Here is a 27,399-nt window from a genome sequence, read left to right as displayed (position 1 = left end):
ATTGGATCAACTTCTGAAGTAAAATAAATAGATATTACCTCATCCACCTTGTCTCTCAGAAGGTCACAGGGAAGATATTCCAGAAACAATTTTTTTCCATGGTCGAGGGACTCCCTCTTGTGGTGTAGGGTAGTTCACTGAGGCTCTATTAGCAAAAACAACGAGGAGTCCTTGTGGCACCTTAGAGACTAACACATTTATTTAGGCATAAGCTTTCGTGGGCTGTAACCCACTTCATCAGATGCTTGGAGTGGAAAATACAGGAGCAGGTATAAATACATGAAAGGATGGGATTTGCCTTACCAAGTGTGAGAGCAGTCTAACAAGACAATTCAATTAACAGCAGGATACCAAGGAAGGAAAAATAACTTTTGAAGTGGTAATGAGAGTGGCCCATTTCAGACAGTTGACAAGAAGGTGTGAGTAACAGTAGGGGGAAATTAGTATTGGGGAAATTAGGTTTAGGCTTTGTAATGACCCAACCACTTCCAGTCTTTATTCAGGCCTAATCTGATGGTTTCCAGTTTGCAAATTAATTCCAGTTCTGCAGTTTCACATTGGAGTCTGTTTTCGAAGTTTTTTTGTTGAAGAATTGCCACTCTTAGGTCTGTTATTGAGTGACCAGAGAGATTGAAGTGTTCTCCTACTGGTTTTTGAATGTTATGAATCCTGATGTCAGATTTGTGTCCATTTATTCTTGTAGCTTTTAGCCATAGCCCTTGAGTAGGAGTTATGGAGCCACAGGTCTCCAGTGGGAGCAATGAGGGGCACAAAGCCTCCTAGAGCTCCTCATCGTGCAGAGAAAGTGCAGCACTGTCCATCTGTAGGAGGGTGCAGCATACACTCCCTTTCTCGGACAGCCAGCTCTGTTGGCTGACGAGGTGGTAGAAGGGACCTTAGCTTGGTTTCTTCCCTCCCTATCCCTTTTCAAGTGGCTTGTGCTCCAGAGGGCAAGGATCAGTCTTTGAAATCTATGTGATTTTTGTCCAACCCTTTAGCAAGGGGCACAGAGGGGAAAGACTTCTTGTACCTTCCACACTTGTACACCTGCATTGGGGCTGGTTACCTCATTATCCCCATTTTACAGAAGGAGATACCATACTCACCATTCCCACCTCATAGGGGCACCAGGAGGATTAACGAGGAGGTGTTTGTAAATCACTTTGCGGTTGAAAAGCACTAAATAAGTTTATTAGTGTTAGGGAGGGGGGGAGGATTTTAGAGTCCCTAGGTAAGGCCAAATCCTGCTCTCATTACTCATGTAAGGAGTTAGTCCCTTGAAAGTTATCAAGTCTATTGTTGTGAGTAAGGCAAGCAGGATATGGCCCAGGAAGAATGTATTTCTTAGTCAGTCAGAGGAAGAATAAGAATATTTTGATTCTCATAATGAGTCAAGAAGTCACATCTCATATTACTTCTGCTCCAGAAAGGCCTTTTAGAATCCAGCTCTCTCCTGTAGTCCCATGAGTCTTTGTGCTCACTTCTTCTCAGGTGGGTTCATAACCTTAAAATCTCTCTTACGCATGCACCAGAGCAGATTCCTGGCATGTCATGATGCATGTAAAACCAACCCTTTGGCTTCACCACCCCTTACAAAGAAATGATAGCTTGGCCCCAGCAAATAAAGGGAGACCATGCTTAAGCCTGTCATTAATTTCCAGTGCGAACAACAAATTTTATGTAGTTTATCAAATAATAATGAGCCAGATTCTCAGCTGGTATAAATTGGTAAGGCAGCATTTAAGTTAATGGAGTTACACTGATTTACACCAGCTGGGAATCAGACAATATGTGGTGTGTTGGTATAGACAGATATAGTGGGCCTGATTCTCATTTACACTAAGGCCACTTACACCACTTTTGTCATGTAAAAGCACCTTAAAAGTGGATGCAAATATAATTTATTCCCACTCTGTCTCCTTTACACAGCCTCCTTAAATGAGAATAAGTAAATGAGTAAATGAGAATCAGGCCCAACATATAGAAATATATTGATGAAATAAGAACTAAACCGCAATGAAGATAAGAAAAATCTCTAAAGAAAGATATGTGGTTGTAAAAATATAGATTGCAGTTATGGCTGATAGAGAACAAAAAAATATTGCTTGCTTTCCAGTTCACATTTTTCACAAGTCAGCTTTATGTGACATTGAAAACTAACCAGTTACTCCAGCGTGATTTAAACACTGATTTGAATATGATTTGTGGTTCAACTCAATTACATGTTAGAATGCCCTTAAAGTTCAATTTTGAGGAAAATCCAATAAAACTGCCCAATATTTTCAAGCCATAAAAGACCTGCTGAGAACCTCAGTAATAATATAATTGTTTTTTTACAATAAACAATGTTTGCCATAAATAAAAAAGAAAGATTTCATTTATTTCTCATTAAGAAAGTAGCCCTGTTTTGTGTTTTGTCATTGAAATTCTCCTGGTGTTTCGAGCTACAGTATCTTTAAATTGCCAAACAAAACACAGATGTTTCAGCTAGGGGGGAAATGTTCTCTTTGGCAGGGAGTTTTCATGCCCAAACAAAAGACTGATAGACTGTAGATTTTTTTTGTTTTTTTTTTCCTTCTTATCAGAGTTTGGGAAGCAGAAAACCAATGGATTGTAATTCATTTTGGGATGAATCATAGATCAGGCAGCCTGAAGGTGGAGTGGCACTGTCTATTACAATGTAAGCCCAGGTTTGGAAATTGACACAGGTTTTCAGGTCCTAAAACTGTGCCACAAAAATAACTACATTTCAACCTGGTTGTGGCCCAACAATATTTTATCATGGTTTATTTTTGCTGGTGTGCACATTAAACCATGTAATGACTAGAGCTAGTCAAATAATGCAAAAAATAAAATCAAATGCAAAAACCCTACCATGTTACAGAATCATCTTTTAGCCTGGGTATATGCACAAGGATTAAAACATGGTTCTTCAACACAGGGTTATAAAACATAGGACTTTCTCTGTCCACGCAGGCAAGAAAAGGCCATGTTATAACATGATTTCTCCTCCATCATATTTAAACATGGTAAAGAAAATGGGGTGGGTGGGGTTGGGCTTATGACCAGAATCTAACTGTAGACACCCTTTGTGGGTATTATCTTGTGAGTACTGCTGTTTAATCTCTCTTCCTATGTAGTGTATTACCACTTTTATGCAATGGTTTGTCCTTGGTGGACTGGCTGGCCCCAAAGAATACCCTGTTACACTCAGTCCCTCAGCACTGGGGAAAACATTTACCTCATAGCAAAAACACAGTGAAGAAGACATAAGCTGTTCTTTTATCGCCTTGCCCTCACTCTCACCCCAGCCCAGCAAATGGTGTTAGGGAAATATGAGCAATCAATTGGCCTTAATGGCAGTTTTGTAGTTGAAACCTTAGGCAAGTCATGGAGACTTGGGCTGTTGATCCAAAATATGTTACACCTGATTCTAGCCATTTAGCTCTTCAATTTTTTTTGTGCTCCTAGGGGCTGATATCAACACCCAAGCCAGCGATAGTGCCTCTGCTCTTTATGAAGCCTGTAAAAATGGACATGAAAAGGTGGTGGAGTTTCTCTTGTCCCAAGGTGCAGATGCTAACAAAACCAATAAGGATGGTTTATTACCTCTTCATATAGCATCCAAAAAAGGCAATTATGAGTAAGTTTTTGGTGTGTTTTTAATCACTTTATTGTATCGTTTCACCCTGTAGAAAGGAATTCAGATTTTTTGTTAAATTAATGGCCCAGATCCTCACATAGTGTACATCAGTATATTAATGGCCCTATATTCACAGAGTTTGGGTTTCAAATACTAAACTCAAGGGTGTGTTTGCTGGGATGGTATGAGTCAGTCATAAGGCCTTCCCTTCCACACCAGGGATGGATCCTGCTACCTCATCTGAGATATTACTTATTAGTGGTGGGCCTCCAGAAGCAGAACATGCTGCCCACGTTTTCAGTGTGTTCAGATTTTATCACCATTTATAGAGAAAAATAATTCAGAGGCTGACAGGCGAGGAGTGGATAAATAAATCTCTATGGCATTAGAGAGACCACTGCTGGAATAGTGTGTCCAGTTCTGGTGTCCGCACTTTGAAAAGGATGTTCAGAAATTGGAAAGAGTTCAGAAAAGAGCTACAAGAATGATTTGAGGTCTGCAGAACATGCTTTAAATTATAGTAACAGTCTAAATAAGCTCAATCTATTTTGTTTACACAAGAGAAGGTTAAGAATTGACTTGATCACCTTCTATAAGTGGGGAAAAGATTTCTGATAGATGGCTCTTTAATTTAGCAGACAAAAGCATAACAAGTTCCAATGGTTGAAAGCTGAAGCTAGACAAAACACATTTTTAATAATGAGAGTAATTAACTATTGGAACAACTTACCATAGGATGTGATGGATGTGTGTGGCCCAACAATATTTTAGCATGGTTTATTGTTGCTGATGTGCACATTAAACCATGTAATGACTAGAGCTCGTCAAATAATGCCAAAAACCAATGCACTTGAAGTCTTTAAATCAAAGTTGGATATCATTCTAAAAAATGTGCTCTTGTTGTAGAAATCACTTGATGAAATCTATGCAGTTATGCAGGAGATCAGACTAGGTGATCCTAATCATCCCTTCTGGCCTTAAATTCTATGGATCTATTCATGTTCCCATCAAAATCCCCAAATAAATAGTAGAATCATAAACTAAATACAGCTGCAAAATCTGTGTATGGATTTTTCCCATTTCAAAATGCACAAAGAACCTAACCTTTTTGACAACAACATGCCTTTTATCCAAAGATCTCCACGCACTTTGCAGACATTAACTAAACTTCCCAATATTACTGTGATGTATGTAAGGATTGTTATTTTCTGTAACTGTACCTTTGTGGAGGCTGTATGTGCCAGGAGGCATCCCCGAGTGAATTTATGTAACTGATGTATATATTGCTATAATGTAGGTAGGAATAGTTATTATAGCCTTATGCTGGCATGACTCAGAATTCTCTCCAGGGTTTAAGTTAAAAAGAGATTTTCTTAAAAACAAACATATTTTAAACTAGAAAAGGGTCAGAGGCAGAAACCCAGTTCCAGTCCTCCTTCCCTAAGCTCTGGAAAAGTGGCTCTGAATCTGAATGCCAATACTAAACCTGAACCAGACCTCTCAATCTGAACACCCCCAAAACCTGGACAAGTTTAGCTTCAGCTCCAAAGCTCTCCAACTTGAGTCCAACCCCACTTTCAAAGTAAGGGGCCTGATCCAAATCTCTCACCAGTCATTGCTGATTCCCATCAGTGCAGATGAGTTCAGAATTAAGTCAGAAGTCTTAGTTCCTTCACACTTAAAAGGTTGAGCACATTTTTTGGTTTATAACTGCTGTGAACTGAAGTGAAACAAAAGTATCCTTTCTTTAGCAGCCAAAATCAAATATTTATCCAGATGACAAAGCTTTACCCCAAGTGGCCAGTCGTTCCTAATTCCTTTGGTATTCAATATAACAACACCCTTCATGGTGACCTCTTTTTATATTCCTGCGGATTTAATACGTAATTCTCCAGGAATTCCACATTCAGACTTGCTGCCAGAACACGGAGGCTTCATAACGTCAAAAAGCCAAGAATGTGGTCCCAGGGCTCAACATTCAACTCTTATTGCTTGGTGTTTGTTTATGTTAAATGATGTCTTGTCAATATTAATGTGAAATGAATTTTGTTGGCATGGAATTCATAATTGTGTATCATCAGTATTGTGATCATAGCAAGATGTCACTTAACCCCTTTCTTCCCAGTGCTCAGGAGTGGTGGTGGAGAAGGGCAGAATTTGTTTGTGATTTATTTTGACTTATTAAAGATGGCAGTCAATCGCTAGGTGCATTTTTATTAGCATCCTATTATCTACAGCAGCTGGGAGGCAATGCAGCCGGCAGTGGCATTGGAACAATTTGTACAGTGGGGTGCTGAAAGACATTGAACAAAACCAAAAACCATGTATATGATGGAAACCATTTCAAGCCAGAGGGCGCTGCATTCCCCGCATCCCTAGTTACAGCATCCCTGGTAGCAGGTGGCAGAAAGGGTCAGGTGGTAGGGACCATGGGCAATCCAGCATCACTTCCAGTGTGGGAATGGCACTCAGGTGGCCCTGTGAAGGAGGTGGCCTTGGGTTGTCATGTAAAGCAGTAATTGGCTTTGCTTGGCTGTCTCTCACTGGGAAGAACCCCCCACCTTTGAATAGGAAGTAGAGTCTGCAGCTGTGGAGGCACGGTCATGCTGAACAGAGCCCTTGGGGGTCAGAAAGATAGGTGGGCTTCAGCTGCAAAATTAGGTTCCTGATACCGATGTTAGTGTTCCCCATCCCCAATCCTAAAATAAATGCAAGAGGCTTTGGATCTGGGCTTTGGGTTTGACACTTTAGCAAGAGAAGGGACATTTGCAAAATTCAGATCCAGAGCCAAGCATGGATTTCAAACACCCTCGGAGTTCAGGGTTCTTCAGGCCCCTCTCTAAACGCTGCTGCATCCTTTCAATCAGATACAGAGAGCTGGCTTGAGCACATTCACTTCCTGAGCAAGAGAACAAAAGCAACCCTTAAATCTTAATAAAACCCAGTAAATCACGGGATGACTAATGCTGGCACTTGGCATGGTGTCATCGCAGTGCTGCATGTGCTTTTTTTGCTTTTATGGCTATTATGAAGCATTTGTTGGAGATGGATGGTAGCCATCTAAGCAGCACCCAAATTGCCTGGATTCTGGTGAGCATCTTTGTTACATGAGGTCAGTCTCTCCGCTTTGAGAAAGGCTCTGGGTGGAAATATCCTCTGTAGGCTTTGGATTTTTTCCTTAAATAAAGACAAAACTTCTTCAGGTCTATGAATCATGGTGTGGCTATAAACTTGCCATGGGAGACATCATAGTCCAACATGTAAATAGGCATATAAGGTTCTGCGTGTCTCCAGCTCTCATTTTAATCTGAGTAGAGGGGCCTTAGCACCACTCAGGAGCAGCTAAGCACATGGCATCATCAGATGCTTTAAAAGTCATAATCATTACTATTTAGTTGGCTTTATCCTGTAAATCTCCTGATCATGGGATATGCTGAGCAGCTGCCATTGCAGTCAAGCTAAAGATGGCCAGTATGTTTAATACTCATCACACTTTTATTGTGAAGGCTGTACAATGATGGCAGCTCTATTTGAGTTGTTAAGGAAGCACCATTGTTTCCAACAGAAATTCCTGTTTACTGAGGTTTATAATTTAGCTGTACATTTTTTCCCCTCTGGGCTAATGCTTGGCAATTTGCCTGGAAAACGGCTTTGGTTCTTTATTTTATTTTAATTCCTAATTGTCCTTTTGGCTCATCACAACTGGTCCATCTTGGGTTTACTCCGATAGCCCCATGGATTTGCCCCTCCCAATACCCACCGAGTGAAGGGCTCCCGAGGGGTGCCCAGGGCAGGGAGTTGGATTTAGTACCAGAACTGTAACGCTGGCTTGGATCCTGGGACCTGAATATAATCCTCCATCGATGAGCTCAGAACTGAGCTCCTGGCTTTGCCCTCTCTCTCTCGTTTGAAGCATTGTGAAAAATCAATGCATAGAAATGCATCAGGGCCAAAGCTAATCCTAATTTTTAGGGACTACGGTGAGACCTAATGTGGGGGCAGATTATCCTACATCTGCCTACTGCTGAGTTCTTACTCCTTCCTCTGAAGCATCTGATGCTGGCCATTGTCAGAGGCCTCTTGGACCAGATGGCCATTGTGTCTGACCCAACCTGGCAGCTCCTCTGCTCCTAACCCCACCCTGTCAGGATGAAAATGCACTGGTCAAGTTGTGGGGGAAGGGGCTGTACGGCTCATGCCTGTGTTATCAGTCCTTCACTTTCATGAGCAGCTGGCTCACTCCTGTGCTAATAACCGCCTCGCTATTATTTGCTGTAGATTGTCTAAGGCTAACAGTTATCCACTGAATCCCCTTCTTGCAGGATAGTCAAAATGCTGCTCCCCGTGACCAGCCGCACTCGGGTCAAGCGCAGCGGCATCAGTCCGCTCCATCTTGCGGCTGAGCGCAACAACAACGACATCTTGGAAGAGCTAATTGAGGCCGGCTATGATGTGAACACCACCCTCTCCTTTGAGAGAGCCCGGCTCTACGAGGACAGGCGCAGCACCGTCCTCTACTTCGCCGTCATTAACAATAACATCTACGCCACAGAGCTGCTGCTGCAAGCCGGCGCCAACCCCAACATCGATCTTATCAACCCACTGCTAATCTCCATTCGCCACGGTTGCCTGAAAACCATGAAGCTGCTTCTAGACCACGGGGCGAATATTGATGCGTACATTTCTAGCCATCCCACTACTTTCCCAGCCACCATCATGTTTTCAATGAAGTACCTCAGTCTGCTCAAATTTCTAATGGATCTGGGCTGTGATGCCGACTCCTGTTTTAAGTGTCAGTACGGAAATGGCCCACATCCTGTGCTGGATCATAGAAGGGACAGATTGGATGATACCCCGGTGAACAAACAGCCAAACATAGTACAGGTAAGTGCTATCGAATCTAATCGATCTATGATATTTATATGGCCACCATTAACATAGTATCTGAACCTCTCACATTCTTTAATGTAATTATCCTCCCAACACCCCTATGAAGTGCGGCAGGGCTGTTCTCCCCATTTGACAGATGGGGAACTGAGTCACAGAGAAGCTAAGCAACTTGCCGAAGGTCACACAGGAAGTCTGTGACGGAGCTGGGAATTGAAACCAGATCCTCAGCTAGTGCTCTAACCACTGGACAAGCCTTCCTACGTAGGCATTGATACCACTCTCTTTGCCTTGGTATTTGAGCCATCGTGAATTAAATTACCTCTCTAGGTAGCACCCCCTATTTCCTCTGGGGGTTGGGCAGAAGAGATCTGCCTTGAAACATTTTCTATTTTAGACTTTTTCAATTATAAATTGACTGGTAAACTTTGAACATCGATTGGGTGCTCTATTGGACTCATCCCCCAATGGTCCTTTGGATGATGTGTGGTCTATTGTTCTAATGTTCCACTGTGTGCCAAAAGAGTGTGCTCTTTTAGTGGTCTGTGCCAGTGGTTCTGAGGCTAGCCTATGTCAAGAGGGGCCATGCTGCTGTTTTCTGGGGATGGGGGTGATGTTTTAAAATCAAATTTGGTTTCTAGCCCCTCTGGTTGGGAGGGTAACCTAGTGAATGTTCATAATTGCAGTAATTTGTTTTACTGAATGTATAGCATTAGAGAAAGTGTGAGTCACAATATTAGCAACACAAATAAGTAAATTATAGTTAAGGTTCTCAAAGCCGTCTAGGGGAGTTAGACACATAGGCTGATATTTGCAAATGCACTGAAGGGATTTAGATGCCCAGTTGCTGTAAATTAGCCATATTTCTGATATAGCCATATGTTTCAGACATATCTTCCGCTATCATTAATGAAAGATTCCCCTAGACTGCTTTGAGAAGTCTGATTATACATTTTAATATGTTTTTAAAAGTATTTAAAAAAATATTTTACCCATGTAAATAGCTCATTTCCCAGTCTGGGTCTCAACTATTATTATTATTCTAGTGCCTAAAATTGTGCTAGATGCCTCACAAAACTAAATCCCTGCCCTGAAGATTGTTCGGTTTAAACTTGACATAACACAACTAGTTAAAGTCATGTAAAATCCTACCTGTGCCTAAAGTAAAAGAGAAATCACTGATCATAGAAGACATTTCCCCTCATCTTGTTATAAAATTGTTATAAAATTTGGTTCTTGGCACTAGGGGATTGGTTAATAAAAGATAGGTGTATATGGTTTAGCTCGTTAATATTTTTGTATACCTTTATACTTTGAAATAAAGCCCAGGAGATCATTTGGGACCTTCGTCATTAAACTTCACATAAAATACATGCACTCATTATTTCAGTCATATGAGATTACCTGAAATTACAGACATCCCAGACTTTTCACCAATGAGTGTTTACAGACCAAAAGCTGATAATAGATCTGAATTAACTAGGTATCAGAAGATGAACTGAAAAGTACATCACTACATATTATTACTATTGTTGCTAAAGTTTATTGTTCCAATCTATAGTACTTAAGACTTCTACAAACATTAGGATAGGGAGATCAGTCTACAAATATATTAGTTCATGATTCCATAAAATGTTTCATTTACCCATGTAAAAGGAAAACAATTGGTTTCTTCTCAATTCATGTATTGAGAATTAGAATGTTGGAAATATGAAGATGAAGAGTAATTTATTGTAATGCCACTAGAGGGCATTTACCTTTTGTAGCCCCAGCTTGACATGGGTAATTGGACACGGCAAAGCCTCATTTCTTGGGGGGCTCGATTGGGGAGGTAAATGGATCAGCAGTTGGAAACAGAATGTCTGTACTAGATAAGATAAGGGGGAACACCCAAGGAACCATTTTGAATGGACAAGATAAAAATGGATGAGCTAAATTAGGAATGTAAAGATAAGGTAAAGAGTCAGTTGTTCATGGACAGTGCATGTGTAACTCATGCCTACTTGCTGTGGTGCTCTGTCCTCCTCTAGTGGCACCTAGACCATCTAGAGATTGATAAGTCCACTACAGCCTTGGCTCAGAGCCATGTGGTTTTTAGCTCATGCAGTAGAGGCTCATACACTAAGCTTCAGATGTCCCAGGTTTGATCCCATCTGCCAAGGACCAGGGTCTGTGGGCGTTACACATGCTGTACAGAAATTGGTTCCTACAGAATAACCAAGCCAAGCCCAAAACATGTGATGCAATGTATAGTCAATGCAACACAATGTGTAAATGTAATTGAAGGAAGAGGTTTGCAATGTAACTCTGGATGTGTGGTATGCCCATGCCCCTCCCCTCCATGCTTGAGTCTAACCAACTCAGCATAGCTTTGCTCTCTGCCAAATTAAGGAGCCTGAGTGATGAGACTGGAGTCGAACGGAGTTCTTAGGGAACCGAATGGAAGAGGTCTTGGGGGGACCCCAACACCTTTGTGCAGAGAGTGAAGTCCAGATTGATACCAGTCCCAGTGTAATTTTGTTTCTGTAACGCTCACATTTCCTAGGGTTGCACTCTGTGGTTTTTCCCCCAAACATTTTCTGTTAGTTTATTTGATGAGTGTTTGAATGTTGTCTGTGTATGTGCAGAGAGGGTGGCTGCCAGAAGAAAGAAGAATAAGAACATTAGACACAGGATCTGCTTCTGTATTGTCTTGCACGGTGTGTCATCATTTAAACCTGGACAAAGTGGGTATAAAGTGCTGCCATTAGGATGTGGTAGCACTTTACACTCACTTTGTGCTCCCTTTAGGCAGGTGTGAATGCCAACACCACGTGTAAGGAGTGGGCAAATCAGGCCCATGTAGCCCAAACAGAGCTTCCTATAACCAGAAGAAGAGTAGGAGACCCACTGAAGTCCACTGGGGACCTTGCAACACAGATCTAATTTACTTGGAAAACAGTCAGATACTTTGGTGATAGTCACAACACGGCCCCCTAAAAGAAATAGATGGATGGGGTTAGATTTAGGTAGGAAGATAGGCCATATTTTTTAAATGGGTGCTGAAAGTCAGGCTTCTAAGATTGTATTTAGGCATCTAAATGAGTGGCCTGATATTCAAAGGTGCTGAGCGCCCACCAGCTTCTACTGACAACGAGTTTTTCCTGATTCAGGAGAAAGTAAGGGGGACTGCAGGCTTTGGCCCCATATTAGGCCTAGTTTGTTTTCTGACACAGAATAACCTACGTAGTGAAGCAAAAGCTTCATGTGGTTTATCTTGTAGTAGCTCCACTAGACTGGTCCTTGGCCAGGAGTTCAGCTCCCCCACAAACCTACAGATCTCAGGGAATCTACTGGAGGCTTCGTCCTTCCACGTCGAAGTCCTGTGCCCCTGCACTACCAGCCCTGCCAACTGCTACCTCAGACTTTCCCCAAACTAGGATCCCAAAGAAGAGAAATGGAACATGCTAAGGGTGATGGAGCCTAAGGTTGTTCTGACTTTAAAGCAGATTCTCTGCTGGTATCCAGGGAAAGCTGAGGGCTCTCATCCAAGCACCCAGCCACTCATTGATCCTTGGCTATCCTGAGGACCCTTATTGGGTGACAAAGGATATTGAGGCCCTATAGGTGGTTGACACTTCTTCCATGCTCCAGAGCCAGGAATCCATTGGGATTTTGTTTCATTCACCCACAGTGGGAGAGGGGGTGATGTTTCCCTCAGCAGCAATAAGGGGTTTTTAGTAGAAGTTTTCATAGGGAAAATTAAGAACTGTCTTTATCCATGGTATGAAGGCGTAACCAACATGATGTCCTGACAGTCTCTCCCCCCTGAGGAACTTATCAATTTCACACTGACTGCAGTAGCTCTGGCTTTTGTTTCAGTTTTGTGATATGGTGTCTGCTCCGGAGATGAATCGCTGGGCCGGGCCTATTATCGATGTTCTCCTGGATTATGTGGGCAATGTGCAGCTCTGTGCCCGGCTAAAGGAGCACATAGACAGCTACGAGGACTGGGCAGTTGTTAAAGAGAAAGCAGGTATGACGCGGGGCTGAATTACATTACACGGGCCAGAATCGGTACCAGGGAAGTCACATTGCTGGGGGACAGCCTGATGTTCATAAAAAGCTTCAGCCAGTCAGAAACCACCTTCTTTCACAGGTAGGATGCTCTATCATTGGATCCCTTGTGGAAAGGTAGGGTAGGTCTTTAGTTTCATTTCTACTGAACTGTATTTGGTTTCAACCTTATTACGTTCTATAAGGTTATCCCAGAAGGGTTGAATGCCATTTTGGGCCATAGTTTTAGCTAGTATAAATTTACATAGCACAATTGACTGTAATGGAGCTAAGCTGTTTTACACCAGCTGAGGATCTAACGCACTGGGTCCAAGCCATCCCTGATTTCAATGGAGACACACTAGGGACGAAAGTGCAGCATTAGGTCTATGCTCTACATCAGTCAAAACGGAGCAGGTCAATAATCCCGCCCTCCCCACTCCCCCACTTCCCAGACAGCCTGAAATGCAGCAGTATGATACTAATACTTTGTACTTCTAAAGCATCTTTCATCTAAGGATCCCTAGGGGCTTCACAAACATTAATGTATTGAGTCCCACAGCACCTCGGGGAGCCAGGTAAGTAATAGTGGGAAACTGAGTATAATTAAGTAACTTGCCAAAAGCCACCCAGCAAGACAGTAGCAGAGTCTGAGATGGACTGCAGGAGTCCTAACCTCTTGTCCCCTCTTTCTGCACTACACCTAAGTGCCTGGGCAGCCACGGATCCCAGTGAGACTTCACTGTTCTAGAAATAAAGAGACTCTTTTGTGTTTATCCCTCAAGCTTTCCTCTGGTTTATATTTGCATCTCCACCTTTTTGCTAAGCTGCGTTTGCATTAGGGGGTCAGCTGTAATGACAGCTGAGCTGGCAGATCCTCACGGCTGGCGTTTTGTAATGCAGGGGATTACTTGGTGACTTGGCTCATTGGCACAAGAGTTCACCCTATTCCCCCTCCACACTTACAAATCTCCTTCTTTCCAGGGGATTCTTTCAGCCCCCCCTCTTCAGAATCCTGGGGATCCCAACCCCATTTCCCCACCCACCTGCGAGGCCTCACATTGTGCCTACCATTGTTCTGGCCAAGGAGGGCTGAGCATGGTTCCTGGTCGAGCCAGAGGGGTTGCCACAGCGCTATCTGAAGTATTTCCTCTCTTCCGCCTCACATAGTGTCTCAGCTCCCGCCAGCCTGAGAACAAGGGACATAGCTCCCAGCCCCATGTGGCGGTGCGATGCGTTAGCACATGGAGCCAGCTGCCCTCCCCCTGACAGGTCTGAACCTCAAACTCCACAGGGCTGCAATGTCGGACAGACTGGATGCAGGCTGTGGTTAGTGCGGGACATGTATTAAGGTGCAAACTCTCAGCTGAGCTGCATGCTGTGCAGAGGATGTACACACCATACATGGCTCACCGCACAGTTCATCCCCTTTGACTGCACTGACTCCGCTGCTGGGGGTCCTTCCTCTACAGTCCCTAATAAATGTAACGGCTCAGCATGTGAGGCACTGACCTAGCTTAATAACTCAACTGATCTGAAAATGCCCGACTAACATTTAGGTCCTGTCTCTTTTCCAGAGCCCCCCAGGCCTCTCGCTCACCTTTGCCGGATCAAGGTTCGAAACGTGATTGGGAGAAACCGCATTAAACTGATTGACACTTTGCCTCTGCCGGGCAGACTGATTCGATACCTACAGTATGATTATTCACAGTGACCTCGTGCAAACCTGGTGATCAGCAGCTTCCTTGTGCAACAACCCAATTCATTAGAGAGGAGAGTATTCACATGATCATGTTGAACGGACTACGTGATGGGAAGGAACCTGTGTCACATGTCACACAGGATCACCCCATAGCTAATCTGTGTGCATGACAATGCTGGAAAGGGAGAGAGAAGAAATGGAGAGTGAAAGACACAGAGTGACACAGACAGGACAGACTATCCTTTGATTTTTTTTTCCAAAAGAAAACAAGTGCTTTGGAATGTTACACACCTCAGAGATCTGTAGGGAAGGGGACAGGAACGCCAGCACTGAAAAACTAGCAGAGTCAAAGCCACGTGACATTGCGGGATTCGAAAAGGACCTGAGGGTCTTTCAGAGGTTAGAGTTCTTCAGTGCTCAGGAATCAGTAATTGTCAAGAATCTGCATAGCTGGGGAAACAATCACATTTCCCTGAATGTTATTTTGTTTTCTGTCATGTTAGGCTGAGCGGTTTGCTGGTTGCTAATTCTCTGGTACCTTGACATTATCTCTCTCACCTATTTATTTTTTGTTTCTTTGGCCTTTTCACTTGATTTCCAAGCGTTCAAAACTCAGAGCTTTTGAGAAGATTTTTTCTCCCCAACAAAGACATTTTGTAAATATTGGTGCAAACCAAGAAGACTTGACTCATCCTAAACTCCTGTTAAAGTCAGTGGACATTTTATATGAGTAAACATACCAGGACTGAAGGATTTAGCTCACAGTAAATACTGTTTGTGGTATATTAAATGTGCATAAGAAGTAGACAGGGCTCTGGTGTAAGTGAATTTCTGCAGTGAAGATCCAAAAGCAATTCTGAACTCCTTTTAACTGGTGTAAATCCGAAATAGGACCACAGAAGTCAATGGATTTTCTCCACCATAAAATTGCTGTGAGAGCAGAATCAGGCCCTGAAATTCAGGTGACAGATTTTAGTGAAGCCAAGACACTGAGCTACTGTTACTTGTAGAAGAGTCAGATTATTTCAAAATTATAAACACTGGCACTAAGATTTTCAAAAATTAGGCTCCTCTGTCCTTATTTATGCATTTAAATAGTGCCAGATTATGATACACTTACACTGAACATTTACTTATGCCACCAGTAATTTCATTGAAGTCAGTGAGGAGACTTGTGCAGTAAGGTGCTACTCAAGGAAAATTACAGTATCATAATTTGTCCCTAAGTGGCCTGAATTTCAAAAGTGCTGAGTACCTGGAAGCTCCCACTGACATCAATGAAAGCTGCTAGATTTCAGCCCCTTTGAAAATCAAATCACTTATTTGGCACCTATATAAGGATTTACATTAGACCCCTATCTTTGCAAATCTTGGCCTAGAAATACACAGGCTCTTCACCCTCTTATTGTAAACACAAAAGGAGTTTTGGGCTCCAGTCTGATTTGGATTCATACCAGAGATTATCTGCACGTCCAACCATACATACATTAGGTATGGTTTTGTGTGTTGACCTGCCCACCAGATACTGATTCAGACAGAAATCTAAGCAAAGCAGGAGAAATACAGTTATTCATGACAAACGGGGCTGCATTGCACAAAGGTTTCTTCTTGTAGACTTGTACACCTTACCACAAAACTATAAGTGTATTGCACACATGCATGTCTGCTTTTGCCCAAAGTTTGGAGTGAAATTCCGCAAGCGCTGGAAGGTATGGGATGTAAGCAACAGTAGCAACAACTGCAGCTAATTGCACCTCTGTGTGTTGACTGTCCCCTTCCAAAATGCAATGGCAGTGGAGAAACCAATGCCGTTTCAATTCAGATTGAGCTGTGATCCTCTAGCAGAGCTTTGAAGAAAGTGATTAGTGCCTGGCCAGCTCCTCAGCTAGTGAAAATGGGGAAAGCTCCACCCATTGTCTTCATTTACTCCCGCTGATGTTCTGGCCCCTCATTCTCAGGTCTAACAATGATGCTGACCATTTTTCCTCCTCCAGTGGGTATCTCCTGCTTTGGTGAACTACACTCCAGACACTCTGTCAGGGTTGAAAGGGAGATGAAGGACAGAAGAGATGCCAAACAGCAGGCTATTTCCCATTCCAAAAACAATAATGGGCCAGATCCTGCAAGATGCTGAGCAGCTCGATATAGCAACCTCAGAAGGAAAATAATTCAGAGCAGGCGCCTGCTCTGCAGCTAGCGTAAATGGGCACAGCACCCATTACTCCAGTGGAGTAGCACCCATTTATACCAGCTAGGATCCAGCCTTTGGTGTTTGCAAACAGTTTGCTGGAGGGAGCTCTGAAAATCACCCCTGCTGTCTGGTAACTCATTCCAGCAGCACGGCGCTTCAGAGAATTTTTACATAATTCTAAGAAAACCATTTTTGACACCACTTAAAACTCCCCAAATTTCCCCCTTTCAATAATGCACCATAATTTGCCAAAAAACAAACATACAATAAAGAATCAGAAAAAGACCCAAGCTGGGAGCCCTCCTTGTGAGCCCAGGCATATTACCGCTGGCCTGAAAGGAAGCCCTAGAGCTGCTCAGACACAGCCTTGCTTTTGAATATTTAGCATGAACATCCTAGATGAACAGATGCATGGCCTGTCCATACAGCCCTGACTCATGCTGGTGAACACTTACTTCACTGAAGAGACTAATGCCTGTGAATAAAGTGCACACCCCATGTGAAAGGATTCCACAGGCCAGCTCCAGTAGTCCTAACAGTAGTGTGTGAACTAAGTAGCTTTTGATATACAGAAAAATCACCTGGTTAGCTGGCATAGCTCACGCCTCTGTGGGTTGAGCGTGGAGGGCCTGGTTCTTGCTTACTTCCATTATTGTAAATCAGGGGCAACTCCCCTGAAATTAAACCAGTGTCACAGGCTAGAATCAGACTGAGTTGCAAACAGATATTGATACTGAAACCCAGCATGGTGGAGAGGGTTTACCTAAATATCTATGTGTTGTATAATCAGATTATCTGAGGCCACCTTTCTGATGGAATGATTTGAACTCACACACCGTGTACATACAGTAGTGCTGGGATTTCATAAGCAATCCAAAGCTGTGGAATACTCTGGAGAGGAAACTTTTACATATGCAAAATGATCATGGGATACAGGGTTGTTCTGTTTTGTTGAACCTGGAAAAACTGAAACTGGGTATGGGTTGAGCAAAAGACGTATTACTCCTTAACTGGATACCTACAGGCCTGATTGCTCTATCATATTTGTATCGGTCAGGCGTACCGCCACTGAAATCAATAGAGCTACCCTGGTATAAAATTAGTACAAGCGAGAGCAGAATCAGGCCCATACTGTGCACATAAACTGAGGAGAGATCACTCCATTGACCTGGCACTCGCGATATCACTTTATCCTTTCTGCTTGACCCTCACTGCCAGCCTTTCCACAGTTGATTTACATTTATTTGCACTAAAACAGGGCAGGCTACCTCTCTCACACCCGATGTCCTGAATCTGTACAAATTCTCTTTTCATTTATAAAAATGAATACAGCTGTATAGAAGTCATTGTGAAATTGAAAAAATACTTCGGAGCCAAGGCTTTGGAACCAGTTCAGTAGTTCCAATATGCAGTAAAATGGTATATTTTTATGCATCAGGACAGACATCTTCAGTGATGAGAAGTGTTGTCAGCTGTTCCAGGAATACTAAATGGCCAGAATACTGTACTTTGTTATTGCAACATGTGCAATTCACTTTATGTTCTTGTGCACTTTTTTGTACAAAAGCTTTTTCAATTGTTTTATTATTTTTTGCCGTTATTTATAAAATATAGTGTGGGTTTAATATTTTACATTTGCATTATGTTTTAGCAAATGGTGGCGTTCCGGTGTTATGTTTTTCAGCTTCTAAACAAAATGCAAATAAACTAACATTCTAAAATGTTACCTGCTGCTCTGAGGACCTAGACAAAGAGGTATCTGGGGAAAGTTTGAACCAATCGAAGCAGTAATAAGTAATAATCTAAACAGTAGTCACAGGAAGAGGAGACTTGTATTGCTGAGGAGAGGTTGTAGCTCCCCAGAAGACTTAAGAAGAATGTCTCACACAAACCTCTTCAGTTACTTCAGCTACATGTAATGATGTCATTCGAGTTCTGGAACACTGCTGCTTCACTTCTTAGAATACACCAGCATTCCATGAAAGGTCCCAGCCCTGGAACTAGAACCATCCAGAAAGTGGGCTTTCCGTGTGGCTTCGTTACAAATTTGGCTTCTGAAATTTGGCTTCGTTCCAAACTTGCAAAGGAAAATTACAAAAAAAAAGGAAAAAAAAAAGGATGATAGAAATGTTTCATTTTGACATTTTGTTCCAATTTTGACTTTCTAAAGTTATCGTATTATAGTGCTAGCCATGATCCTACAAAATGAAAGCTTCTAAATGAAAAGTCACTTAAAAAAAAAAAAAAACAGAAGTGGTTTGACGTTGTCAGAACTCTCCCTCTCCCTCCCCCACCCCATTTTCCTCTGAAATGACATTGACCCAGTTTCATGAAGTGTTTTCATTTTGATGGAACCATACATTCTGAAGTGGTTCCAGAGAGCCAGGTGCTGATCCCAGTCATCCTGCCTGCTGGCAGCCTGGCATAACTCCAGTGAAGCTACTCTGGGTTCACACAGTTGTGACTGCGTTCAGCATCTAGCCCATTGGTTTCAGTCCGACTACAAGTGTGAATAAGGGCCACTCATGTGAGAAAGAGCTGCAGGAACCCCTTGTCTGTAGCTCTGCAGCTTGTCTCTCTTGGGCCCATTTCTCCTCCTAAGAGGAAATTTTGCATTTCACTTCAATGGATGCAGGATCAGGGACGCTGCCTCTTCATGGAGTCTTTTCTGAAGACAAGGAGGAGGTATTGAAGTATGATAGAGGAGCCAGACCCACACTTCCATGCTGGCCCCCAAGACTCTATGGATCTGATTCTTCTGGACCTTATGCTATTATTTACAACTATGCAAAGCTGGTAAAATGCTACCGAATCAGACAATCATGTTGTATAATGCCTTCTTTGCACAGGTGTAAATGACTGCACAAGGAGAAGGAAGTTAAGACTCAAGCCTGGTTCATCTTTCATGCTGTTACTTTTAGACTACAGGAATAACCCACTGTGGCTTCACTTCTGCATAGGCTACTCTCAGGGTTATGATTGAGATGGCTGGGGAAAATGGGCCCACTGGCCAGAGAATGATCTGCATGCCCTTCATAAAAATTGCAGGCAGTATACAAGGCCAGACCCTCAGCTGATGCATATGGTCTGATTCTCCTGTCACTTTTATACAGTGTAGCTCTATTGACCTCAGTGATTTACACCTCTAAGCGACTGGAGAATCAGGTCCATAATATTTAATCATAAGTCTCTGGTCCTATTTGTTTAGCATCATTTCTTTGTAGGCTTTAGAGAAGTTTAACAAAACACTCCTTTTAACCTATCAGAAGTGATTTAATCACACATGACCAGCTTTGCAAGTGAATAACTTGCAAACTACTAGAGTACTTATTTATCTGCAGCTTTCCATCTTAGAATCAGGGCATGTCTGCACTTAAACCACTTCTTCTGTCCACCTCGTGCTGTCTACACTCGGGGTTAGGTCAGCATAGCTACGCTGCTCGGGGGTGTGGATCACCCCTTAGCAGTGTAGCCATGCCAATGTAAGCTCCTAGTGTAGACCAGTCCTCAGGCAGAGTAGAGAATTGTCCCTGGGAAGCTCATTGCCTTGATCAACTGAGTCTAGGTCTACACCTAAAACATAGGTCAATCTAGTTATGTCGCTAAGGGGTGTGAAAAATTAACCCTCCCCCCGAGATACATAGTTAAGCCAAACTAAGCCCCCTGTAGACACCTTTAGGTCAATGGAAGAATTCTTCTGTCAACCCGGATGCTGCTTCTTGGAGAGGGGGGATTTATGACAGCCATGGGAGAAGCCCTTCAGACACTGTAGTAAAGTGTCTGCACTACAGTGCTGCAGCTGGGCCACTGTAGCATTTCTGGTGCAGACATACCCTGAGGCTTTAGTGCCAATGTGTTCACCCTCCGATCCTCTCTCTTATATCACTGGTTTTGCACTTACATGTTCAAATGCTAAACCATTTCCAGTCTATTCTCTTAGTTGTCACAGGGCAGGTCTGCTCTCAGTCACACCAGTTTTAAACCGGCTAATTTCATAGCCTTCAGTGGAGCTACTCCTGATTTACACCACTGTGAATGATTAGAGAATCAGGCCCTCATTTCTGAATGACAACACCTTTACAAACTGAACCTGAATCTACTCGCTGGGAGGAAGGTAAACATGCAATCTGAACATACTTGAGATGTGGAGACAAATAAAATTACCTGCTTTATTTTTTTTTAAACTCTCTTGATATTTACACAAGAGAAGAGCTGAAATCAACTTACAAACTTATCTTCTGCATTAAATACTGTCCTATCGGTAAAAGAAAGTGACCTGAAAACCTTAACTGATTTCTTTAGAATGACTTTAAAGTACAAGAGATATTATCAGTTTAATCACGTCATTGCTGCTGCTGGTGCAGAGCGTCCCCATTAAGACATTCCCATATGGAAAAGGTCTCGTAGGGGTTACAAGTGCAGATTCCAAATGGTTCTTAGCCTGACACACCCTGGGTCAAACAATTATCTTAAATACAAGAGGCCCAGTTCTCCTGTCATTTAACTGCACTGGCTTCAGTAAGAATTATTCCTGATTTATACCAGTGCAGTGAGGGAAGACTGACACCCAAAAGTATTCACAACCACTATTTAAGTCAGCCAGCTTGTGCCTTTCCGATTAAAGGAGCAGCCTGTAATAGCTACCCGTCTATAGACAGATGGAAATGATAGCAGATTCTTTCCCTAAGAATTGCTCCACAGTGTGACTAGCTGATGGGCCAATGGCTGAAGTTACATTTCAATTTCATTTGAAAGAGCTACCATACACAGCACAAAATCCCCTCCCCTCCCTCAGGCTAAATGTAGCCAAACACATTGAAAATAGGAGGTGGCACTGCCGGCTTGGTAGGGATGGGTTTCAAAACCACTGGTCTGTATAGTTTCTGCCCCATACTGCCTGCCTCCTTGCAGAAGTGTTGGATCTCCCCTGCGGGTGCTGTGCTTTTCCTCCATAGCCCCAGGCCTGGAAAGGGTGATTGAGGTAGGGCTCCAGGGGTTTGGTAAACAGGTTGTCCATGGTACTGAAATGGACAGCAGCTCCAGGCATTCATCCGGCCAGATAAGGATGTCCCGGGCACTTTGATAGGCTCCTTCTCCCCACTGGGCTGGGCAGGCAGAGGGGGGCTGCCTGGCTCAGTGGTATCAGGACCCTTTTTGCTTTTCTTGCCCTCGTAAGGAGGGAGGTCCCTGGAGTTTGGGAGCCCATCCAATCCGGCAGGAAAGCTCCCGACCAGCAGACTCTGAGTTGGTCTGGGTTCTTCCCAGAAGGAAGCAGGCAGCTGTCTTTTCCTCATGGGCACCTGATCTGGCCTTACAGACTCTGGGCTTTGCTCTTGCAAAACCTGTCCCCCACTGAAGTTCTCCTCCACCTCTGATAGCCTCAGGGCCTTTTCACTGGACGCTCTGCAGTGATTTGGATCTGGGCCATCTGGGTCTGAACTGCGATTTCTATCCTCTGCCCCCCGTTTGGAGCTGGATTCCATGGATTTGCTGGGGTGGCATCTTGGGATCCTGGAATATTTCTGAGAAAAACGCTTGAGCTGCTTCTGCAAGTATTTTCTGTGGTCAACTGAGCGGCGGCAGGGAGCAGACTTGTCCAGAGCAGCTTTGATGTCACTAGAGGCCAGGTTCACAAAATTCAGTAACGTTTTCACCTCGCTGTCTGATGCCATTTCAAAGAGGGATCCTCCTGGAGATTTCCATCAAAAGTTTATAATCCCACTCCTCAAACCTGGGCAAACCTGTGAAAGCAGGAGGGACATATTCATGACTTCAAACCCAAATGCTCCCCTGCAGCAGGAAAAAAAATCGAAAGCATCAAGTAGATGGGAAAAACAAGAACAAATCAAACTTCTCAGCTGAACAAGCCAGGTGTCAGATTGTCATGCTAGCGAAATTTGAAACATCTGCAGCACATCCACATCCTTGCAATCACACAACCATGGCACGCGCACACACGCGCACACACGCCAGCTTGTTACTGCTGAGAACCAAATGGTTAATCTTGTTAGACAGGTAATGTTTAAAGCGTAAGCAGAAAGCTCAGCAGCACTTCCATGTCACTGTAACCAAAACACACACACTGAGTAGATTGTCTCTCTAATATTGACTGTTACTGTATCACTGCTGAGAAGAACCCAGTTCCCCGGCTAATCTTGTTATACAGGTTATCCACTACCAACCTTTAGAGAAGCAACCGGACCCTCTGAGTGTTTAGAAGCAGTTTAGCAGCACTTGAGTAAGCTGAATGAATATCAACTCCTTCTAGTTAGGGGGCTTTCTCAGACCAATCAGAAGCCACTTTGCCAAATACAAAGCATCCCAATCAGGCATTAGGCTCCCCCGTTCTCACATTCTTTGTCATCACAAATTGTCGCCATGGGGACAGCCACAGAAAGACAGCTAATAAATACGACCATTTCCCTGTGATTTCTACCATTCTCCACTCTTTCCTCCACCCCTTTTTTCCTCCTCCACCCCTGTGAGGGCCTTCCCTTTGCTCCCCCTCCAACAACACAATCCAACATGATATGCTGCTGATGAGTAAAGAAAGTTTAGACACCCTTTTCTCTAAACTACCCCAAAGCTGTCTGGAGGCTGGCAGTAACCATGCTTCAATGACACAGGACAATGCTAGTTTGGGAGACCAGGCTAGCCTGCTTTTAACTGTTCTTGATCAGGGCTTTTTTTTTTTTTTTTTTTAAAGGGAGGATGATGTCAGAAAAAAGGTAGGAAAGGAACAAATCTCTAAAGAGATGTGCAGATATCCATGGAAAGGGAGCTTGAGCGCTCAAGAATCTTGTCTTTATGTTTGCCCCCTCAATTGAGCCACACAAAAGCTGAATTACCCATTCAAACTGCCCGGACAAAGGGATGGAGTTGGATAGTACTCTTGCATCTGTAGTCAAACAGTTAGAGACTTAAATCGAGTCGTCATGATGGAGAAAGAGTTAGACAAAGCCCATAGAATTGCCATCAGCAAACATTTTCCTGTGTCATATTAATGGGTCTCCATGACTCCCCCTGGCCCGGGGACAATAGCACAAGTTTGCACACTCGACTACTGTCACCCTGCCAACGCTGGCAAGGAGCAGAAACAGGACAATCCTTTAAGGGGAAAGCATGCCCACTGCAGGGAAGGGAAGAAGAGAGCGAAGAAAAGCGTGTGAAATGCTAATTGAGCTGCTTCCTTTACTGATCCAGAGTTATGCGAGTCCTCCTCCTCCTTGCAGGGCTGTCCCAAGGGGTGGCAATAACTTAATAGCACAGTAAAACCCGGAGTCCCATGATGCACGTTATCCCCTTGGAGATCTGTGAGAATAGGAGAGCAGAAAAGCCTGCCCCTGGTGAATTTCAGAAATGCCAGCCATTCAGAACTCAAGGCAGCTTGCACTCCCAGCGCCTCAGGCTTGAGCAGCCATCAGCTGAACTGCAGTGTTCAGTTGGAAGACTAATAAAGATTGCAGTGCCTTTGTGGTGGAAATGCAATATAAGGGCTAAACATTATTAATTATTATTATTAAGAGAGAGGCCCAAATATAATCTCTGGATCCAAACACATCCATGCTTTGGGGCTGTCTGAAATCCAAACCCAGATCCAACTTTTGCAAACAAAAAAATCACTCTTTCAAGGGCCAGTCGCAAAGACCTGAACTTTAAAATCCAGCCAACATCCATATTTTACAGCTTGTGCCCATTTCTATTAATTTTACTTTCCTTACAGGAAAGAAAAGTTCTTGCTTATGCCATGTGGGGTGGATTACGCACTTTAAATTAAGTGTCTCACTTGGCACCAGATCTTGAAGACCCTATTCCCTTTTTGCTCATCCCTTCCCCAGCCACTTGTGATGTCATCAGGAGTTCTGCACATATAAGGGCGATGTAAAAACTCAGGGCCAGATCCTCAGCTGGTGTAAATCAGCATAGCTCCATTGACTGCACTAAATTCATTGTTTTACCCCTGGTTTAACACAGTGTGAGGTCAAAATCAGGCCTTAAGGCTTTTTCTTAAAGACTGGATTTACATGCCGGGCCAGATCCCCAATGTGCTACAGCCCCTTTGTACAGGTCTCATCGGCACAAAGGGTCTCTGAAGCTGGTAGGTCCAGCCAACAGAGAATTCCCCCAGGGCGGCACAATCCCTAGGCCACCCTGCTTCTGGTGGAGTGGGTGAGGCCAGTAGTAAGAGGCATGGCTGGAACACTCCTGTCCTCTGGCAATCACCAGCTGCCAAAATGGCCCCAGCTGTTGGTTACACCACCGCAGCGGCTGCTCCAAACTATACTGGAGTCTGGGCTGGCACAGATCCATCCCCAGCACTGGTGATCTGCAACTGGTTCCAGTGCACTAACCTCCCAACGGCACCCAAGCATCTGTCTCTCTGTTTCCAACTAACTGAGGCAGAAAAGGGTAAACATTCTTGAAGAGACAATATAAAATTTCAGCAGACAAGAAGTTGAGATCTACTGATGCAAAGTGCTATATAAGCACAGCATCATCATCCAGATGGGGCTGTAACTACACTAGGCTGCCTTGCATAACCTTTCCCACCATTCCAATTACAGGGGCAGTTCCACCAGTGGGAGCTCTAGTGTAGACAACTCTGCCTCAGGAGCTTTTATAAGAAACTCTCCTGAGACCTCAGTCCTGTGTTATTCCATGCTAGAAATCTCTCTGCACTCTTATAATTTCAGTCCCATCCACACACACACACACTGCTTGGGAATGACAAGCAGATGTCTCTTGATATATTAATCAAAGACTAGTCTTCCAGTCCCAGTTCACACAGTGATCATTTTGCTTGCCATGTCCAGCATTAATTTTTTATGCTGCACAGGCTAGATGAAGAGTGTTTTCATCCAACCAATGTAAACAGGTATCCTTCCAAGGGCTCATCTCTTTGCTTATTTCCAGGTAACAAAATTACATCGTGTGTATACTTAACATATGAACCAGGCTGGATAAACTGTGTAAACCCTTGAGTAATGTAATCCCCTCCTAAAGAGCTTAATGGCTGGCCCAGATTTCGGGAAGAGAGTGTAACAAACAGATGGGAGAAGGATTTGGACTGCTCTGGGCTGTCACAGAATGTTAATGAGCTGTATCCGCCGAGACTTGGGAAACTCATGCAACATACTGAAAGGTTCTATACAGATCCTCCACCGGCACATGTAACAGAGCCACCTCTACCTGGGCAGAGTGTGAGCTCCCTCAAGTCTCCTCTGTGAAATGATTGCTGGGGCTAAATGCGCCAAGTTCACCCTGGCCTCACTCTATTGAGGTAGATGGAGTTACCCTAGGATGGTGTCGGCTCATTCGTTATATGAGCTAGGTGGTGAGAGCTCTGAGCAAGGAGAGGTACACAAGCTGGGAGGAACAACCCTGAGAGGTGTGGCACAGAGACACCCCTCTGAGTATCAGTTCCTCCCCTACTTCCTCCTAATTTACTGCTTCCCTCAACCTTAGCTACTCTGGCCAGCAAGTGGGGTGAGTGCGTGGATCTAAGGCTATTCATTCCCTGCCTACTCCTCACCCACTGGCTCCAATGAGGTGCCTAGCTCTGCTTACTCCCACAGGCCTGTTACCCCCTGTAACCGCTTTGTGGGCTTTTTAGCCCTTGCTATTCCCTTGGGCAGGTGTGGCGTCTAAGGCCATGTCTACACTACACTGTTAAGTTGACATAAGTCATCTTACGTCGACCTAACGGTGGAGGTGATCACACTGCAATGCTCCTCCCGCTGATTTAACTCTCCTGCTAAGCCGACATGATAAAACCATCTCAAAGAGAGGCATAGCGCTTATGGTGACGTACTTAGAGCAAGCAGTGTCAGTGTAGACACTGAGTTGCTTATGTCACCCTAAGTGGCCTCCAGAAAGTGTCCCACAATGCCCATTGTGACCACTCTGGTCACCAGTTTGAACTCCGCTGCCCTGCAGCCAGGTACTCAGGCATGTGCCCCTCCCCTTCTAAAGCCCTAGGAATTTTTGAAATGCTTCTTCCTGTTTGCTCAGCCTGGAGAGCTCACATCACATCTACCCAGCTGACCATGCCGACTCCCTGCAGCAAACTCAACACCGGAGTTGTTGGATCTGCTGGGTCTGTGGGGAGAGGAGGCTGTGCAGTCACAGCTCTGTTCCAGCTGCAGGAACTTTGATACTTCTGGGCAGATTGCTCACGGCATGGAGGAGAAGGGGCACAATAGGGACATGCAGCAGTGCTGTGCTAAGATCAAGGAGCTGAGGCAGGCATACCAGAAGGCAAGGGAGGCCAATTGTCAATCTGTGCATCACCAAAGACATGCCACTTCTACAAAGAGCTGCATACCATCCTCTGCAGCAACCCCACCTCCACTGCTAAGAGCCCCGTGGATACTTCGGGGGACGGGTGCTGGAGACAGTGGGTAGCAGAATGAAGCCAGAGAATGACGTTGTAGACAAGGAAGGAGCTGGAGGTCAGGCAACAGGAATGTCCCATGGCCTGGCGAGCCAGGACCTCTTCTTAACTCTGGAGTGGTCTAGCCAGTCCCAGCACTCCAACTCTGGCACGCCTGAAGCAAAAGAGGGGAGCTCTGGTAAGTATTCATTGTGCTTTGATACTGCAGGGAGACAGGAGGTAGAGGTCTCCTTTTTTTAACTAGGATAGAAGAGGGATTGAAATAACCAACACAAGCACCATTTGTATCTGGTTTCATTCCTCTGTGTAGCTAGGCAGAGGGAGCCCTGCGGAAAAGTTTGTTGATGCACCATGGGATGTCACAGGAATCCTCCACGGAGATTTCTAGGAAACTTCCCTGGAGGTACTCTGCAATCCTCTGCTGAAGGTTTCTTGGGAGGCTGTCTTGCTTCTTTTCCTACTGTAGGAAACTTTGCCGCACCAATTGGCAATTACTTCTGCAGGCAACAAAGCAGCACACAGGCAAGCAGCATACAGACCCGGTTAGC

The 27,399-nt window shown here is 44.0% G+C and overlaps 2 protein-coding genes across 2 annotated transcripts in view; one reads left to right on the top strand and one right to left on the bottom strand.

Moving 5' to 3' along the window:
• The window catches only part of ASB2 (ankyrin repeat and SOCS box containing 2), a 35,759-nt gene extending 17,614 nt beyond the window's left edge, over nt 1-18,145 (top strand). Inside the window, exons 7-10 of the mRNA XM_024197132.2 lie at nt 3,472-3,643; nt 7,966-8,527; nt 12,392-12,545; nt 14,143-18,145. Coding sequence (XP_024052900.1) covers nt 3,472-3,643; nt 7,966-8,527; nt 12,392-12,545; nt 14,143-14,279 — 1,025 coding nt within the window. The 3' untranslated portion in view covers nt 14,280-18,145. The remainder of the gene's footprint in view (nt 1-3,471; nt 3,644-7,965; nt 8,528-12,391; nt 12,546-14,142) is intronic.
• Nucleotides 18,146-21,254: 3,109 nt separating this feature from the next.
• FAM181A (family with sequence similarity 181 member A) lies at nt 21,255-22,130 on the bottom strand. The gene has a single exon (XM_024197120.1). It carries the CDS (start codon nt 22,128-22,130, stop codon nt 21,255-21,257), a length of 876 nt encoding a protein of 291 aa, XP_024052888.1.
• Between the last annotated feature and the right edge of the window lie 5,269 nt (nt 22,131-27,399).

This window comes from Terrapene carolina, unplaced genomic scaffold (genome assembly GCF_002925995.2).
Source record: "Terrapene carolina triunguis isolate 2854851 unplaced genomic scaffold, T_m_triunguis-2.0 Scaffold96, whole genome shotgun sequence".
Taxonomy (NCBI): domain Eukaryota; kingdom Metazoa; phylum Chordata; order Testudines; family Emydidae; genus Terrapene; species Terrapene triunguis.
This window is presented reverse-complemented; position numbering and strand designations above follow the sequence as displayed.